The sequence below is a fragment of the Brassica napus genome, chromosome C4, assembly GCF_020379485.1.
Source record: "Brassica napus cultivar Da-Ae chromosome C4, Da-Ae, whole genome shotgun sequence".
Taxonomy (NCBI): domain Eukaryota; kingdom Viridiplantae; phylum Streptophyta; class Magnoliopsida; order Brassicales; family Brassicaceae; genus Brassica; species Brassica napus.
This window is the reverse complement of record NC_063447.1, coordinates 33,027,046-33,045,903: the sequence shown is the minus strand read 5'-3', so window position 1 is coordinate 33,045,903 and position 18,858 is coordinate 33,027,046. Positions and strand designations below refer to the sequence as shown.

At 39.0% G+C, this 18,858-nt stretch overlaps 1 protein-coding gene and 1 pseudogene across 1 annotated transcript; one reads left to right on the top strand and one right to left on the bottom strand.

The window, feature by feature from the left end:
- The first annotated feature begins 4,040 nt into the window (after positions 1-4,040).
- Positions 4,041-8,554, top strand: LOC106394397 (annotated as a pseudogene).
- Positions 8,555-10,195: 1,641 nt separating this feature from the next.
- Positions 10,196-13,332, bottom strand: LOC111205736 (meiosis-specific protein ASY2-like). Its single transcript, XM_048755787.1, has 4 exons — positions 12,501-13,332; positions 12,177-12,311; positions 11,191-12,092; positions 10,196-11,110 (listed from the first exon to the last, which is right to left on the bottom strand). Exons 1-4 carry the CDS (start codon positions 13,330-13,332, stop codon positions 10,196-10,198), a joined length of 2,784 nt encoding a protein of 927 aa, XP_048611744.1.
- Between the last annotated feature and the right edge of the window lie 5,526 nt (positions 13,333-18,858).

Sequence of the window (18,858 nt, the reverse complement as noted above, 5' to 3'; positions counted from 1 at the left end):
CCCAACAGGTTTTACATCTTTGGGTGTGAGCACAATAGGTCCGAATACATTTCGTTTGTTAAGCGAATCTAATTCGACTTGAATTGCATCTTTCCATTTTATCCAGTCATGTCTCTTTTGACATTCATATACAGACTTTGGTTCTGGATCTTCGTTTTCTTCATTTATTTCCTTTGCTAAAAGGTATGAGAAAACGTCATCAATATCATCCATCTCATTTCGTTTCCATATCTTTCCATTATGGATGTAATTGATAGAAATCTCATGATTTCCTTCAGATTCAAGATGCTTTATATTGTCGTTAGATTCACAATTTTCTTCGTCCAAAATATTTTCTGTTATTTTGGGAGTATCATGCTTTTCACATTCCTTACGTTTTCTAGGAAGTTTATCCTTTGAACCAATAGGTCTACCGCGCTTTAAACGTGTTCCTGATTCACGTGTATCAACTGCCGTTCCACCATTTTGTGGTATTTCAATACGAGCAGGAGTATTTGCAGCGGGTATATGTGATTTAGTTACCATTTTGGTATCAGCAAATGCATCAGGTAGCTGATTTGCTATATTTTGTAAATGCATGATACGTCGAACTTCTAGTTCTGACTGTTTCGTAGGAGGATCAAGGTGTAATAACGATGGTACACTCCATTTGATCTCTTTTCCTACTTGTTTATTGTCTCCCCCTAGAGTTGGGAATTCTTTCTCATTGAAATGACAATCGGCAAATCGTGCCGTAAACACATCACCAGTTTGTGGTTCTAGGTATCTTATTATTGATGGAGAATCATAGCCAATATATATTCCCAACCGTCTTTGCGGTCCCATCTTTGTACGTTGCGGTGGTGCTATTGGAATATAAACCGCACAACCAAAGATTTTTAGATGAGAGATATTTGGTTCTTTTCCAAATGCTAACTGTAATGGGGAATATCTATGGTATGCACTTGGTCTTATCCGAATTAGTGCTTCTGCATGCAGAATAGCATGTCCCCATACAGAGGTTGGGAGTTTTGATCTCATGATCAATGGCCTTGCAATTAGTTGCAGCCGTTTAATTAATGATTCTGCCAAACCATTTTGTGTATGAACATGAGCAACAAAATGCTCTACTTCAATCCCTGATACCATACAATAATCATTAAAAGCTTGGGATGTGAATTCACCAGCGTTATCTAATCTAACTCTTTTAATTGGATAATCTGAGAACTGTGCTCTTAATTTGATTATCTGAGTTAGAAATCTCGCAAATGCCATATTTCGAGATGATAACAAACAAACATGTGACCATCTACTCGATGCATCGATTAATACCATAAAGTAGTAGAATGGTCCACACGGTGGATGTATTGGTCCACAAATATCACCTTGGATTCTTTCCAAAAACTTTGGTGATTCTTTGTCAACTTTGGTTGGTGATGGTCTTATGATTAATTTTCCAAGAGCACACGCATCACATGTCATTTTATTACTTTGGTATATATCTTGGGTTTTTATTGAATGACCATGTGAGCTTTCAATGATTTTTCGCATCATTGTAGTGCCTGGATGACCAAGGCGATCATGCCATAATGTAACATCTTCTGGATTTCTTTTTATCACAAGATGTGATTCTATAGCATCAATATAAGTGTGATGCAATCCAGAAGGAAGTTCTGGAAATTTTTCCAGTACAAGGCCTTTGCCTGATTTTTCAGAAGTTATATACAAATACTTCTTTCCATTCTCAGTTGCAGACTGAGTGTTATACCCTTGACGGTATATATCTTTGAAACTCAACAAATTTCTCTTAGAATTTGGAGAATATAAGGCATTATCTATGGAAAACTTTGTTCCATTAGGCAACATAAAGTTCGCCTTGCCAATTCCTTCGATCAGGTCTGTAGGACCTGATATTGTGTTTATAGTCATTTTTACTGACTTTAAAGTAGAGAAATATCTCTTATCCTTCAGTATAGTGTGCGTTGTGCCACTATCTGGTATGCAAACTTCTCTACCAATTTGTTTAGTTGTTGTTCCATTTGCTTTCTTATCCATTTCTGTAACACACAGTTAATATTAATAAAGAAAATAAACTTTCATAAGTAAACATATTATTCATCAATAACAAGTACACAATAATTATACATTATATATTTTGAAATACAACATTATTTTGAAAGTGAAATACATAATATTTTATGGCATCACTAGGCATTATTAAGCTTGATTAGTACAAGCACTTCAATTATTTTGATGAGTGGCCTCGTCGAAATCTCCCATAAAGTCAGAGGATTCGAGGTATGTCGATGTTGTACCCACAAGGTGTTCATTGAGATTTACTTCCTTTGCCTTGCCTTTAATAGATTCTTGGTACAATTGGCATAGATGCCGAGGAGTTCGACATACTTGAGACCAGTGTCCCTTCGATCCACATCTGTAACAGACGTTCTCATTTTTATGAGTAGGGTTTTCTTGGGTTTCTTTCCCTTTTACCCGATCAGATCGATTCCATGTGTTGGATCCCCTTCCTCTTGGGTTGTTACTCCTTTCATGGTTGCGGTTAAATCGATAACCACGACCACGACCAAAACCACGATTGTGACCACGGCCACGACCACGCCCACGATAGGAATAATTTTCTTTTTCCGGATTTTTTATATCCGTTGCATTTACCTCAGGAAATGCTTTGGTTCCCGTGGGTCGGGCATTGTGGTTTTTAATGAGGAGTTCATTATTTCTCTCCGCTATTATAAGCGCCACAGCGAGTTCAGAGAACCTCGTATACCCACAATTTCTATATTGTTCTTGTAGAACATAATGATTTTTGTGGAACGTTTGGTAAGTTTTCTCGAGCATTTCTGCTTCCGAGACAGGCTTACCGCAATAATCTAATTGCGCCGCTATTCTCAATATAGCGGAATTGTACGTTTCCACTTTTTCAAAATCTTGAAATCGTAGATTTTTCCACTCATCGAGTGCATGGGGGAGAGTAATTTTCTTTTGGTTATCAAACCTCTCCTTCAGAGCTTTCCAAAGATCTAAGGGATCTTTGGTTCTCGCATAATCATGCGTAAGATTTTCATCTAGATGCCTTCTCAGAAATATCACGGCCTTAGCCTTTTCACGAGAGGTTGATATATTGCCGTCTTTTATTGTTCCGAGTATTTCCTTGGAATCTAGATGAAGCTCCATGTTTGTAACCCATGCCGTGTAGTTTGTCCCAGTTACTTCCAATGTCGGAAACTGAAGTTTCTCGATTTTTGCCATTTGTATTTCTAAAGCACATAAATAAAAAATTATTAGAATATTATTCATATTAAAAGGAACCGTTTACATTAATCATGCAAGCAATTACAAAGAGAAGCGATGTAAAGAAAATTAAACCGATATTCATCTTAAATTCACTCGGAGTAAATTCTCCAACGAATAAACCATAAATAGAAGCACAAATAAAAATGACACATAAAAACAAAAGTGCGCGAATCATCTTTCTTGAAATGAGAAATCGGAGGAGAGCGATTTGAAATTTTTTGAGAGAAGATGAAATGTTTTGGATGATGAAATGGAGTGAAAATGAGTTGTATTTATAGATAAAAATTACTGTTCATGACCGTTGGAGAAAGGGGAAATTTTTGAAAAAATTTCTTTGTGACCGTTGGGGTTAAATCGAGTGCACTAAAAATCAGTCTGAAAATATCGTATTAAACAGTCAATCAAATCTATAAAATTTCATAAAAGTAAAAATTATGGCAATGAAATATTTATGTTATGACAACAAATCATGCGACGGCTCAGCCGATCAATGCAGAGTAATAAATAAATTATACGGCGGCTCGGCCGACCAATTAATAATAAACAGAATATAAGGCGGCTCGGCCGACCAATAAATAATAAACAGAATATAATGCGGCTCGGCCGACCAATAAATAAATTAAATTACTAGTAAATAATATAGGCGGTATTCCGGCCAATATAACATGATATAAATAATAGTAGAGGCGGTATACCGACCATTATAACATGATATAAATGATACAAATAAATTTTACCGAATCGCAGAGTGATCGTGCTGATAACGTGTTATAAAAAGAACTGGTATTTTATTGTTTCGCAGGAATTTAGATAATGGCGAAATTTTATACCCGTAGAAACTTTAACACTGATAGAAAGATTTTATTAGAGAGAGAAGAGAAGGTTGAGGTTTTGAGATACGTAATACAACGAACGTAAATGTTCGTATATATAGAAAGAAATTCACTGTACAAATAGTACAACGGACTCCACATTTTTTATATTTTTTACCATAAACGGCTGGCTGCTGGATTTCTTAGCTGTATTTCATAACAGATTTCTTTTTTTCATATTGTTTACGATGATTTGAATGAGTGGATGAAAACACAAGAGAATGTGTGGCTAGAAAGTTTCCTACCTGCAGACCTACCACTTCAAACTGCAGACCTACCACTTCAAACAGTAGCCTATGTAGTCTCAGCTCAAATCTCATTAGGGATATTCTCGTCCATCTGAAGCTAAGACTGTAGTCGATTATCCACTAATATTGACTAAGGGTAGTCTTCTAATTTAGACTTCATTTGGATATATTTCCCTAAATCTTTCTACTTTCTATGCAAAAGTGTCATTTAGTTTCTACCAACCATGAAATATTCTCACGCTTAGTTTACATAGCACAAAACAATCTGAGCAACGCCAGTTATTTGACTATATATAATCAAATCCAGTATCCCCAGAGGTGAACTCGAAAAAGCTGATCATCTATATATGGATGAATAAACTCAACGGAAGTTAATAGTTTGATTAAATCAAGTAACAGTATAGTAGTGGATAATTTTTCTGCATATGTAGACTATAGATCAGTTCTTGTATACTTTTCTTGGCAACTTCTTGCTCTATTCACGTATACTTTTCTTGGCCACTTCAAAATTCAATTTGCTTTTTAAAAAGTTGGTCCATCTTATTAATTATAGAAGATACGAGACGTTTTCAAGTTTTGAGCAAATCGAGGGGCTAGATTGAAATAATGAAAGTAACGCCCATATATACTGTATTTTTTTTAAAGTGTCCTCGTGATCATCTCCGTATATAAATCAAATCAAATAAATAAATTTGCAAAGTGTCGGGTGTTCAAACTCGCCGTTTAGTTTTACGTAAATCTCGGAACGAGTTTTGCGTTATTGGGACTTGCTCCGTCGTTGATCCTTCGCAGCTGTCATTAGTTGACATGGCGATGGCTGCAGCTGTAATCGTGCCTTTAGGCCTTCTCTTCTTCATCTTTGGTCTCCTCGTGAACCTCCTCCTAGTGAACTTCTCTTCTTCTTCTTCTTCTTCTTCTTTTACCTTCTCCGTATTAATTCACTGCTTTTTAGGGTTTCCGTACGCTGAAAAGATTCTTCTTCGTATTTAGGGGTTTAAGTATAAAGTTCCTCGAGAGTTATGTTGATTCTCTGTACTTGGTTTACTTCAGTTTGATGTTTACAAAACTTGTTCTTTAATTACAGGCAATTTGCTATGTCCTCATTCGACCACTGTCTAAGAACACATACAGAAAAATCAACCGGGTGCTTGCAGAAACCTTGTGGCTTTAGCTTGTCTGGATCGTTGACTGGTGGGCAGGAGTCACGGTATTATTTTCCCTATTTAGTAATATGATTAGGAAGCAAACATGTACCTGCTTATTATCTTTGTTACAGACTTACAGTAGCTTATATAAGTGTAGACATGACCTTATGTAGATTTTGTTTTTTAAGTTATATGACTTCCTCTAACACTTTCTTTTTCTTCTGTGCCAGATCAAAGTCTTTACTGATAATGAGACGTTTAATCGAATGGGTAAGTTCCTGTATTGTGAACTAAAATATAAAAATTCCTATATATGTGTTACGATTTGGATCTCAAAAGTGAGCAAAGTTGATAATCAAAGATGAAACACTGTTTTATTGAATAGAAAGATTGATTACAAAGGTTAAAATGTTCTGATCAAGATCTCTCTCACTAAGATCATCTCAGTAGCATCACTCTCCCCTCTATTAGCTTACTCAAACTTTCCATAACCTCCTCTTTCCCATCTCCCCCTCTAATATTTAGATAAAGCATAAAGATAAAGTAACTAAACCATAATAACTTTATGCTAACTATGGTTACGTGCTCTTTTCTAGTCAAGAGTCAGTGGCCATTTATCCCATTTGAATATACTGCTCTTATCAATATGTACAATATTATGTAACTTTCTCTATAATTCTCTTCCAGGCAAAGAACACGCTCTTGTCGTTTGTAATCACCGAAGTGATATTGATTGGCTTGTGGGATGGATTCTCGCTCAGGTACATGATTTAATCTCGGTGTTTCATGCGTCTTGTTTCTAGGCAATCGCTTTTGCTTGAATACTTAAATGGGAATCAACATAGACTTCTTGGTGAACACGCTTGTATACGTACAATGGGACCATGTATTGCTTTCTAGTTTCTAGTGAATATAGATTCCCTTAGCTAGAAGGTTACAGTGAATGTTCCACTGATGAGATAAGAGATCATATAGCATCATCATTTTTTTTTTTAGCATCATGAGATCATATTTTCTCTAGCATCATCATATTTTCTCTAACAAGCTCAATGTTATGCTTCATACATCTTTAATTTATTGTTTCATATCTTCTTACCTTGCAGAGGTCAGGTTGCCTGGGAAGCGCATTAGCTGTAACGAAGAAGTCTTCCAAATTTCTTCCAGTATGTGAATTTAAAGTTTACTTAGTAACCTTGAATTGTATTTCTTAATAGCTAGCTTTAAGTTAGAAACTTAATAACTAGCTTTGAGTTGAGAAAGCAATAATTTCTGTAGCTTTCATACACTATTCTCCTTTCTATTATGTCACATACTCTTGAGTATTCATATAATAGAATTGTCGCACATATACAGGTCAAAGGCTGGTCAATGTGGTTCTCAGAGTATCTATTTCTGGAAAGAAACTGGGTAAAGGATGAAAGCACAATAAAGGTATGTGTTTCTATTCTTCTTGTGCAACTCATTTAATTAGTTTTTGCTTCTGTGTAAAACGTTTATGGTAAACCTCATAACCCTGAATATGCAGAATTTTCATCACCAGAACATGACGTATATCTGTTTATATAAATTATAGTCAGGTCTTCAACGCTTGAAAGACTTCCCTCAGCCCTTCTGGCTAGCCCTTTTTGTGGAGGGAACTCGCTTTACAGAGACGAAACTTAAAGCAGCACAAGAGTACGCAGCTTCCTCTGAGTTGCCTATCCCTCGAAATGTCTTGATTCCTCGTACCAAAGTAAGTTTGAATGTTCTTGTAGTTGTGGATCTTTTTTATACTTAATACTTTGATCACATCGACTTGGTGGTTGATGTTTGTGTGTTCTGTAGTGATTACTAAACTTGGCTTGTTAAGTTTTCAGGGTTTTGTGTCAACAGTTATTAATATGCGTTCATTTGTCCCAGTCATTTATGATATGACCGTGGCTATTCCAAAATCTTCTCCTCCCCCAACAATGCTAAGACTATTCAAAGGACAACCTTCATTATCCATTTTCTTTACATTGTAACTGAGACTAATATAACCCTCTATCTTGTGGTATTTGCTGGTTTAGAGAGGGAAATGTCACCTTTGCTTCCATAATATGCATCCCAAATCTTTTTGTAACTAGCTGACCAGTCCCCAAACCATTGTTGCTGGTGTCAGGTACATGTTCACATCAAGTGTCACTCGATGAAAGACTTGCCTGAATCAGATGAGGCAATTGCATAGTGGTGCATAGATCAGTTTGTGGCTAAGGTATAAATATTATGTGTTTACTGATTTTTCTACTTCTCTGTTGTTGGGAACACACTTGGTCAAGATTTGTAGAGAAATTTTCATTCTGGACACACTCATCTCATCTCGGCTCTGTGGTACAGGATGCACTGTTAGACAAACACATAGCGGCAGATACTTTCTCCCATCAGCAAGAACAGAACATTGGCCGTCCCATGTAGTCTCTTGCAGTGAGTCTCTCAAAACATTCTCTTGTATTCATACATAAAAAACTCAAAAAAGTATCTTCATCTTTTCTTTCAGGTGGTTCTATCATGGGCCTGCATACTAACTCTCGGAGCAATGAAATTCTTGCACTGGTCAAATCTCTTTTCCTCATGGAAAGGCATGGCGTTATCAGCGCTTGGTCTAGGTATAATCACTCTCTGTATGCATATCCTTATCCGCTCCTCACAGTCAGAGCGTTCTACCCCAGCCAAGCCAAATGACCATCATCACTCAGAATCACCCCCCCAAACAGATGTGGAGAATGAGAAGTAAAAAAGATGATTCTAACAGATCAAACGACATACACAACAAGAAGCGTGTCAGTTTTGTTATAAGTAACCAAAAAAAAATATCCAAGTGAAATCCTCTAATATCATCAATTTTTGTCCAGTTACTAGTACTATCTACACTTTTATAGACCGTAGGATTTTTTTTGTTCTCAAGTCCTTGTATAATTAGATTTGAATTTGGGATTGATCTTAAGACTTGCTTTATTGAAAACAGTTTATTTTTGCAGCTTATGCAAGTCATATTACTGATAAGTTTAGGAAGATTACGGTAGCAGATATTATAAAGTGTGCGAAAGTGTCTGTAATACCATTCGCAGTTCATATGGGTGAAGTTTGTAGTGTTCACAAGCTTAAAATAAATCTCTATAAGCCAGAGGATTATCCTAAGCACACTGATATAACTGAAGCACACTTGGAAGAGACAATGACGGTTATGTTTTTGAGGAAGTTGGAAGATGCTGAGCATGCTATAGTTTTGTTATAAGTAACCAAAAAAAATATCAAAGTGAAATCCTTTAATATCATCAATTTTTTTTCCAGTTACTAGTACTATCTACACTTCAGTAGACCTTAGGACTTTTTTTGTTCTCAAGTGCATAGTCCTTGTATAACTGGATACTTTCTATTATTAGAATTGAATTTGGGATTGATCTTAAGACCTGCCTTATCGAAAACAGTTTATTTTTGCAGCTTATGCAAGTCATATTACTGATAAGTTTGAGGAAGATTACGGTAGCAGATATTATAAAGATTATGGAAGTGTCCGTAGCAGTTCAATGAGTTCATATGGGTGAAGTTTGTAGCACACTGATTTAACTGAAGCACACTTGGAAGAAACAATGACGGTTATGTTTTTGAGGAAGTTGGAAGATGCTGAGCATGCTATAGAGACTAACATGAAAAATGCTCTGTAGAATGGCATAAAAGTTGACGAAGAGACCGGTCCAAAATCTGGAAACGAAACAGATAATGATGATCAGGCCGAGGCCAAGGGTACGGAGGCGGGGTTGATCTTGATGCAGATGCACAGAAACGTAAAAAGCAAGCAACAGATGAGCAGGGTTATGAAGAAAGTTGTGACGATGAGAAGAACGAACCATCGTTCACTGGTGGAGTAGATGACCTTGTGATGGATAATGAGGATGAGAACACAGAAGGTTGGTTTACACAGTTTCTTAAAGCTGTTTCCCTTATGACTCTGATCTGTGCTAAGACCTCATTCTAAGGTGCACAGTGGCTTATTGTGGTGATCCTCAAGTGATATGGGAAGAGTTGCACAATCAACTTCTCAATTCCGCAGAATGACATTTGAAGCAGATGGAGAAGTGGACATACTAGAAACCCCTCGCCTAGAACATGGAGCACTGAGATGAAGTCATCAAGACTTGATTCGTCTGTCAAATCCTTAAGTGGAGCCTACTGCCGAATTTTCTCTATGGTTTTAAAGTTATACTATAGACTGTGTTCCCATTAATGGATAGTATCTGCCGACATATTGAGAAAACGTTTGGAGGCAAAGAGCTGCTGCATCTGTAGTGACCTTTTGATCTGATTTTATGTGTGATTACATGCAAAAATAATGCTATCAGCCCACTTTTGTATTTACCTAATTTATGTTTGGTACCTTTTATTTTCTTAAATAATTTGTGTCGGTTTTGGATTATGTATTCCGAACACTTTTTTTCTTTATGTATTCCGAACACTATTGTGCCTTTTAATTTACCTAATTTATGTATGGCACCTTTTGATCTAATTCTATGAACTAAATCATAATCAAAATTTTGTACGCATAGAAAAATATCTTCTAGTTTTCACCAAACCAAACGTGTTAACTAGACAACTAATACCGGTCTAACAATACTAGAAAAGACTAAGCTTCCCGATCGCTCTCACGATCGTTGAGGACGGAGAGCTCCGAAGCCCTGACGCTTGACTCACGAGCAGCTGGAGAAGCATGCACTTCGTCTGATCTCGGGACGATCTCTGGATCGGCCGAAGGACCTTCAAGAAGAAGCGTCGGGTCTTCGCGCCGCTCTTCAGTCGGATGGGTAAGCGGAACATGAAGACTCGCTGCAGTCTCCGGATCGATCAAGCCGGCGTTGGACCCATACGGATCGAGACTCGCCAAGATTCGAGCATCCACAAATTGAGAGTCCAATACGAGAGGAGAAAGCGTGAGATCTTCCCCGGGTATCTCGCCCACCCTAAGCTTCTTGGCTTCCTCCTCGTATTTCTTCTCTTGCTCGGCGAATATCTCGATAGTAGCTTGCGAGATGTCGTTTCCAGCCCTCTTCAAAGCCTCAAGGCATTTCCTGGTTCCGAAGGCTTGGCTATGAAGCAACCGGGCCTCCTCATAGGGACCTCGTCGCTCTTCTCGGGAACGAATCCTAGCGAAGCGACGATTAGCTTTCGCGGCCATCTCGACCTCAACTCTTCCCCTTTCCCTCGTCACTTCCAGGATCCTGGAGTCTCTAAGGCGCCTCATCTCTCTTTCATGAGACACAGCGAGCGAAACCTTCTCGCTCTCAAGTTCGGCGTTCTTCCGCTCGAGCTCACGAACGACTCCTCGGGATACCTCCAACTCGGCTTTGAGCTCGTCTCTTCGAGGGATGATGCGAGCAACCATCCCGTTAAGCCTCTCGACGTCAGCCCTCGACGCATTCAGCTGGCGAGCAGAAGCTTCCTCTTTCTCCGCGTACTCCTTCTTAGCCAGCTCGAGTTCGCCTAAAGCTCCCTTCAGGGCAGTGTCGTACTTATCGATCACGACGTTCGTCGCACTATCCCCCTAAATAACGAGGAGATGAAAATTGTAAGAAAAAGTCAAAGAATAAAACAAGAAAAAATAGAAGGGGCCGAGCCATTTACCAGCAGCTTGGCCCTCGCGGCTTCCTCGTATTCACCCCCAAAGATGAGGTCCTTCACAGCGGGCAAAGGTTTCGCCCTCCCCCTTAATTGGCGAAGGAACTCTCCGCACTTCTCAGGAACGTACAATAGAGGGGCCGGTCCCTCGTAGTGAAACGAAACCTTGTCTGGAAAGTTGACTCCGGGCACCCTCCTCAAGATAGCGGAGCCGCGAGAAGAAGTGCCGATCTGAGCGACCCCTTCCCCAATGGGAACCGGAGTTCCCTCGCGAGAAGACGCCAGAATAGGAGATCGCGCCTCATCGCCAACCTCGTCGTTACGTCTCCTGATCAAAAGCGGCGACTCTCCGCTGTCTTCTTCAGAACCGTCTGGACGGGCGGCATTAAGAGGAACTTCAGATTCTTCCCTTTCACCAACTTCCACCGCATCGTCCCACTCTCCCGAGATTTCAGCCTCAGAAGCCTCCTCTTCGGGTTGAAGTTCTTCTTCTTGAACATCACCCTCCTCATTCTCAGTCGGTTCTTCGGGATTCTCCGACTGCTCGTCAGCGGGCTTCTCTGTCCTCTTCTTCTTCTTCTTCTTCTTCCTCTTCTGGGGTTCGCCAGAAGGAGGAACATCGCTCGCCTCCTCGGCGCTCCTCTCGACTCCCGAGCCGCCCCTCTTCCTTTTTTTACCCTTCCCCGCGTTTCTAGCGCCAGAAGGGGGAACCTCACCAGTGCGAGGAACCGTCACCGAGGGTCCTTCCTCGCTGGCCAGTCCCAGCTGGGCGGCTAACATCGCGCTTAAATCGGGAAGAGTTCCCATCCTCTTTGCTTCAGAGACTTGCTTCTGGATGTCCTTTGGGAAGATGTCTAGTCGCTTGGTGCGAATAGGAAGAACGGTCGGAAGATCAGATCTCCACTCTCCTGAAAACACAAGGCGAAAGGGTCAGGACGCGACAAATAAACTTTGCGATAAAAAAAATAACCAGAAACGGCGAGAGAACGCACTTCGAGCGATCCGGTCCTTAAGTTCGCGAATCTTCTCGACGGTAATCTCGGACCAACGGTAGATCCGAAGCAAAGCGACGGCTCGAACGCTCTTCAGGAAATCCTCAGGATAGACTGGAGACGTGGGATGGCCAACTGCGAGCACAACAAAAGAAAGTTCCGTTAGGATCAACAAAATCAGATGTAGCTCGCGACTAGATATTCTACCACAAAAACAGTTCCATAGAACCCGATAGTCCTCTCGAGGAGGTTCCTCGAAATCCGAGTCGTCGGACTTGATGAAGAAGTAGGAACGCTGCCAATTCTACGTTTTGTTTGGATGACCGGCGCACACATTGCAGTTTGGTCGCATCTTCACCGAGTAGGTTCCGTCCTTCATATCGGTTATCGAGTTCATCTCCTCGAACGACCTGACGCTCATCGGCATGTCAATCTCCTCCGCTAGGACTGATAGAGTGACGGCTAGTCGCAGCGAGCCGTTCAGTAACTGACTAATCGCGATATCTCGCCGCCTAGCGTACGCGGTGATCAGTCGCGGGATGGGGAACCAACAGCGAGTGTCATCCTGGAAATAAGACTCGTATACTGTTTGGTACCCGATCGGAGGAGACCAAGGCCTTTGCTCCTTCGTAGGGATGAGGAAGGTCACGCCTGTAGCGTTCTTGGCCCGAAGAACCCTCTTCACGCTCCTCAGGGTCGACTTAGTCTCCTCCACACCGTCCCAATCTTGACCAGCCACGAAAGCAGGGCGCAATAAGTCAGGATGTAGTCGTGGAAGCTCCTCGAAAATCCCTTCGGGATAGAAGGTCGTCGGAAACAACTCGGCTTCGGAATCGTCGTCTTCCGAAGGATCGTCTTCCACTGCGCGAACCCTCAAGGTAATCGAGTCAACGGGCACCGCCCCACTCTGTCCGTCTCTCGCACACTCCGTCGCATTCCCCACGACGACGTTCTCGCTCCCTTCCCTCGCAAGCCGTGTAGCATCTGCGACCAAAAGCCTCTGGGAGCGAGACAAATCAACTGTGTCCATCATCGCCTTGTGATGAGTCGACTCGAGATCCCCGATACAACCTCCGTCTGGACCCGTTGCCGGAGCTGATGCCGCCACAACTGAGTTCCCCCTTTGCTGCCTCGATGACCCCTGAGCCGATGACATGGTAGAGCAAGGCGGCGAAGAACGCGTCGAATAAAGGCTATAACACTTAGAGAGATAAAAGAAGAAGAGAGAGAAAGTACCTTTGATCGCGAAGAAAACTTGAAGAAATGAGAGGGGGTCTGCGTATTTATAAGGAAAAGAGAGGGGGGAACTCGAGGCATCATCATTAGGTCTATTCGGGCCTAGATGGGCCTCGAAACTCTCTCCAAAAATCCAGCGGACCCTCGCGACGTTTCAACTTCTCGGTGCATTTAAAAGAGAAAAAAGGGGGGGGGAATTCGAGGTGTCGTCATTAAGCCTGAACGGGCCTAAATGGACCTCGAAACTCTCCCAGATATCCAGCGGACCCTCGCGACGGTTCGGCTTCTCGTCTAAATCGGACGTCGGTCATCTTAAAATCAGAATAAACCAACGGTTAATCTAGATATGTCAATCGGGATCTGATTATCCGCGACTAATCGGCCTCAAGCGGAAATATTCCAGAACCCTCCATGCGACACAACGATCAAAAGGAGCGATAAAGCCTCTACTGCTCGCTTCCGAGAGAACGACGCCGTGCGACTCATCAACCAACCGCTCCAACTTTCCGACAGACCTTCTATTCCCTCAAACCTTCAAACCTTAGAATCCATCACGAGCCAGAAAACACTTCACTCACTAATGGACTGGGGGGGGACTTACTGTAGAGGATGGATTTGACCATCCCACAAGGCCCGAAGAATAGAAAGGCCTGGCCCGGATTAGGTAGAGCGACGGCTCGATCGGTCGGCTCAAGAGTCAGGTCTCTCGGCTTGACTCTTGAGTGCTTTTAGTCGATCATCATCGACTGAAGTACATCCGGCTCAGCGGCTGCTCGGACGCCTACGGGCTTCTCGGCCCAGCAGAGGAGGCCAACCAAGATGGCGTAAATTAGGTCAAGGACGAGGCATCAGGACGTCTATATAAGGGAAAGGGGAGACAACGAGAGAAGGATCCGAAATCACTGACTAACACTTGGCGGCTAGATTAGGGTTTTCACCTTTGCTTCATCTCGCCGTTAGTTGTACTTTTCCGGTAGCTCATCGAGCCACCGGCTTCCTTTCTGTCGCACTCTCTTCTTTTCCCTTGTAACCGACTGAACGTTTTTTTCCGACCATTAATAAGACGTCTTTGTTTAAACCCACATCTTATTTATTACCGTTTTCCTATCAAACATTTTGTTTTAACCAATTTTAAACAATACTAGAGTTTGACTTATGTAGACTGTTTTTTTCATTTTTATAAGGGATAATTTGTAAATTATTCCATGAATAGTTTGAAATAAAAAAAATACACCTTCTATTTTATTTTTTGAAAACTACACTTTCTGAAATGTGAATTGACATTTTTACCCAGATTACATATTTCAATAATTGAGATATAAATTCGAAATTAATAAAAATATTATTATTATAATTATTTATGTTTAAGATAAATTTATTATGTTATTTAACCAGTTAAAATTTTACAATAACAAGAATAATATAAAACAAACAAATTATGATTTGTTTTGATTTTATCATGAAGTTTATATAAATTTTATTTCATGTGAGTTAGACGTCTCTGTTACTCATGAGTAGCATTTAAAAAAAAAATTCATTAGTTCAGTACAATGGATATGGTCAAAAGGTTAAGCACCTACCAAGTAGCAACTAGCAACCGAGTGTTAATCGCTAGAGCTTTCTCTTGCTTTGTTTTTACTGAACATGTGGCTTATATGGTTTTGGTCGGATCATTTCTATTTAACTCATTCCTGTCTAGATTTTTCTCATGTATTGGGACGGCTGTTCTTGCTGGTATGTTTTTAACATTTAAAAAACATACGAATACATGTACATTAAAAATGTATGAAACCAATAGAGTTTAAATCAGTTGGTATCACTCTGATAAGAGTTTGGAACCAGAACGCGCGTTTGCAGATTTTGTGCTCTGCAATTTCAGAGTCCATCGAGTCGCATAGACGACAACTTGAACATAATAGGAGTTCTTCAAAGCCGTAGAACATCCACCTCCCAGAACTCAGCCAAATCAGACTTCAAAAACAAAACTAGTGTCAGAGTAAAATAGTAAATCTGATTCATGAATCAACAAACCTCTTAGTGAGATGAGAGGAAGAATCTGTGAAACTAGAGAAAGGAAAAAAATTCAGAAATTGAAAATACGGAGAAGGAGACAAGACATCGTCATCTTTTTGTATTTTTATTTTTTCCAAACAATAAAAAGTTTAAGATATATTAAAAAGAAATTGTCTAGATACTCTAATTTTTTTTTTTTTGTTAAATCATTACTTAAAATATAAAATAAATTAGGAATTGAGAAATATTAAGACTGGACAATTTGGTAAATTTTTATATACATAAATGTACTTTTCCAAAAACTTAAACGATGGTGTAGTTTTCAAATTATAATTTTATATGAGTGTATTTTTCCAAATTTTCACCAAATTTAATATTGAACATGTTTGTAACTGTTTTTACATGGTGTTAGGTGTTCTTATTGAAATTTCTGTTATATGCCAAATAAACTTGTAACACATAAAAACATAATTAATCAAAGTTCATTAAGTTGTTCAATAAGGTTTAGTGTGTGTGTTAATATAGAGGGGTTTAGCGTGTTGTTAATTAAATCGTAAGATTAAAAAGAAGATTGTAAATAAATTTTTTTTTAAAAGATAAAAAAATTGTGTTTGTTTAAAAATAAAAATATTTATTATTTATTAATAGTATTAAACAAACCTTTTAAAGTAAAAACAATTTAGGGAAAAAAATTATTGGAATGTTTTGATATTCTAGAAACATGATGTTCTAATTTAGTGGATTATTTTAATTTTTGTTTGTTTAAATTGTACATCTGGTCTAATTATTAATTTATAGTTGTGATTATCTTTATTTATATTTAAATAGAATATCCATATTTTAATAAAATTGAATCAAATATTAAACAAAAGTGATTTAAATTATTCACTTATCTTTAGTTATAACGTAAATTAGATATTAGCTATATTTTAATCTAAAATATTTAGTTAATATCAAATAAATGAATATATAGTATTTTTTACACTAGGATAATCAAATATATTTTCTTATGTTACACATGTGCATTTGCACTAAAATAATGTAACTTTTCGTATACACTATAGTATTAGATATATCACAACCGATTTATTATAAAACCAGTATGTAATTGAATATGTAGTTTTGTGTTGAACAATATTATATATTTAGCAATACATGTTAACATATTAACTATATAAATATTGATATATGTATAAACTATTTAATATAATAATATAATTCTGTTTAATTTATCTGTACATGAGATTGGATGGTATAAGATGAGATTTATTGTTGAGATATTATTAGGTAATACAAAAGTACATTTAATAAATGTTTCAAGAGATGATCTAAACAAAAAATTACACATGAAAATGCCATGACTTCTTTTCTAATAGATAAGACTTTTTTTTTTTTTACAGCAAACATTCACAGACTCATGTTGACTCTGTAAACCAAGGTGGTAACTCTGCATCCATATGTAAGACGAAAGACGGTTGTTTCCGAGTTCTGAGCACTGCGTGCTAAGCTATCCGCTTTAAGGTTCGCCGTCCTAGGAACATGAATGATTTCTGAGTTGATGAAACTTCTTATGAGAAGCTTAATGTCTTCCAGATAGCTTTCAAATGTTGGCAATTCTTCTGGTTCTGAAACCATCTTCACCAATCGAGAACAATCCGTTGCAAACGTAACTTGAAACTGTCTTAAAATTTTCATACATTTCATTGCCCATATTAATGCCTCCATCTCCGAATGGAGAGGGGAGAGACATGCCCGTACATTCCTTGCCCCTAACAATCCATCAAAATCCGGGAAAGTGCTAAACCAGCCTTGCCCTGAAAACAAGTCTTTATCCTTCCATGAACCATCTGTGAAACACCATCTTCCAGCATTCGCCTTGATGGGTCTGGTATGTACTTCCTGTACCAAACTTTGATTCCTTAATAACTGTGCCTTAGCCCAAAGTGTTGATTCCAATTCCACTAACTTAAGAGTATCCCTCAGATCAATATCAATATTGCTAAACACTTTGTTATTCCGACTTTTTCAGATGTACCATATTATCCATGCAAACTGATGGTCCTCCATTTTTGGGTTAACTCTCCAAAAGAGATGATCCATATTGGCGAAGAAAGAGCTTATAGGAAAGAAATTCGGATTCAATGGTATCTTTGATAGCACCCACACTTGTCGTGCTGGAGAACATTCAAAGAACACATGGTTAATTGATTCCTCCTGGTCCCCACACCGTACACAACATGTCTCCTTTGTATTCCTCTTGCCTTTAAATTTTTCATGACCGCTATACAACCTGAAAGTAACTTCCATAAGAAATGCTTTATCTTTGGAGGACATCTTACTTTCCAGCAGTATGCTTTAAGTATATCCACTGTTGGTTCATAAAATTCCGGTGGTTTTTCCTTGTCTGAATAGACTCGTTCCACTTGATACCCAAATTGTACAGTATATTTCCCGTTGTTAGTGAAATGCCATCCATTCCTATCTTCCATCTGATTCCTACTTAAAGGAATACTTTCAATAATTTTGACATCCTCAGGGTCCACCAAAGTCCTAAATACCGATAACTTCCATGTTCGGGATTCCGAATTAATGAGAGAATCCACTGTGATCCGGGTAACTGTGATGAAGGTTTTTGTTTGCTGGTCTTGGGCGAGTGGATGAGATCCAAGGGTTATTCCATACAGAAATAGATGACCCTGTTCCCACCCTTTTAATTAGTCCTTTACAAACCAGAGATCTAGCAGAGGTAATACTCTTCCAGCCATATGATCTAGCAGAAATAGATGACCTTGTTCCCACCTTTTAATTAGTCCTTTACAAACCTGTAGTACCGTCCTTTGAAAACTCGAGAAAAAAGAGTATCCGGCTTCTCGATCAGCCGCCACAATTGCTTGCCAAACATCGCCGTATTAAAGTCAATAAGATCTTTAAACCCTAATCCGCCATTATCTTTAGGAACACATAATTTATCCCATGATTTCCAATGCATGTCTTTTGTACTTCCTCCTGGGCTCCACCAAAACTGAGCTACTGTACTCGTTAGCTTCTTCGCTGTAGCTTTTGGTAATCGATAAACAGACATCACATGGTTTGGTAAAGCCGTAACCACCGATTTTATAATGATCTCTTTTCCTCTTTTAGTAAAAAATCTAAAAGTCCATCCATTAACTCTGTTGTTTAATCTATCTTGTACGAAACCAAACACTTGTACCTTAGATCCTCCAAGACTTTCCGGCAATCCCAAATAAGATCTCATTCCTCCAAGGTTCTGAATTCCCAGAATATCTCTTAATTCCTGACGACTGGATTCTTCAATCTTATGCCCAAATTGAATAGATGATTTCTGAAAATTAATTTGTTGCCCTGAGACAATCTCATATTCCTTTAGGATCATGAAAATAGTTTGACACTCTTCTTTCTTTGCTTTACAAAA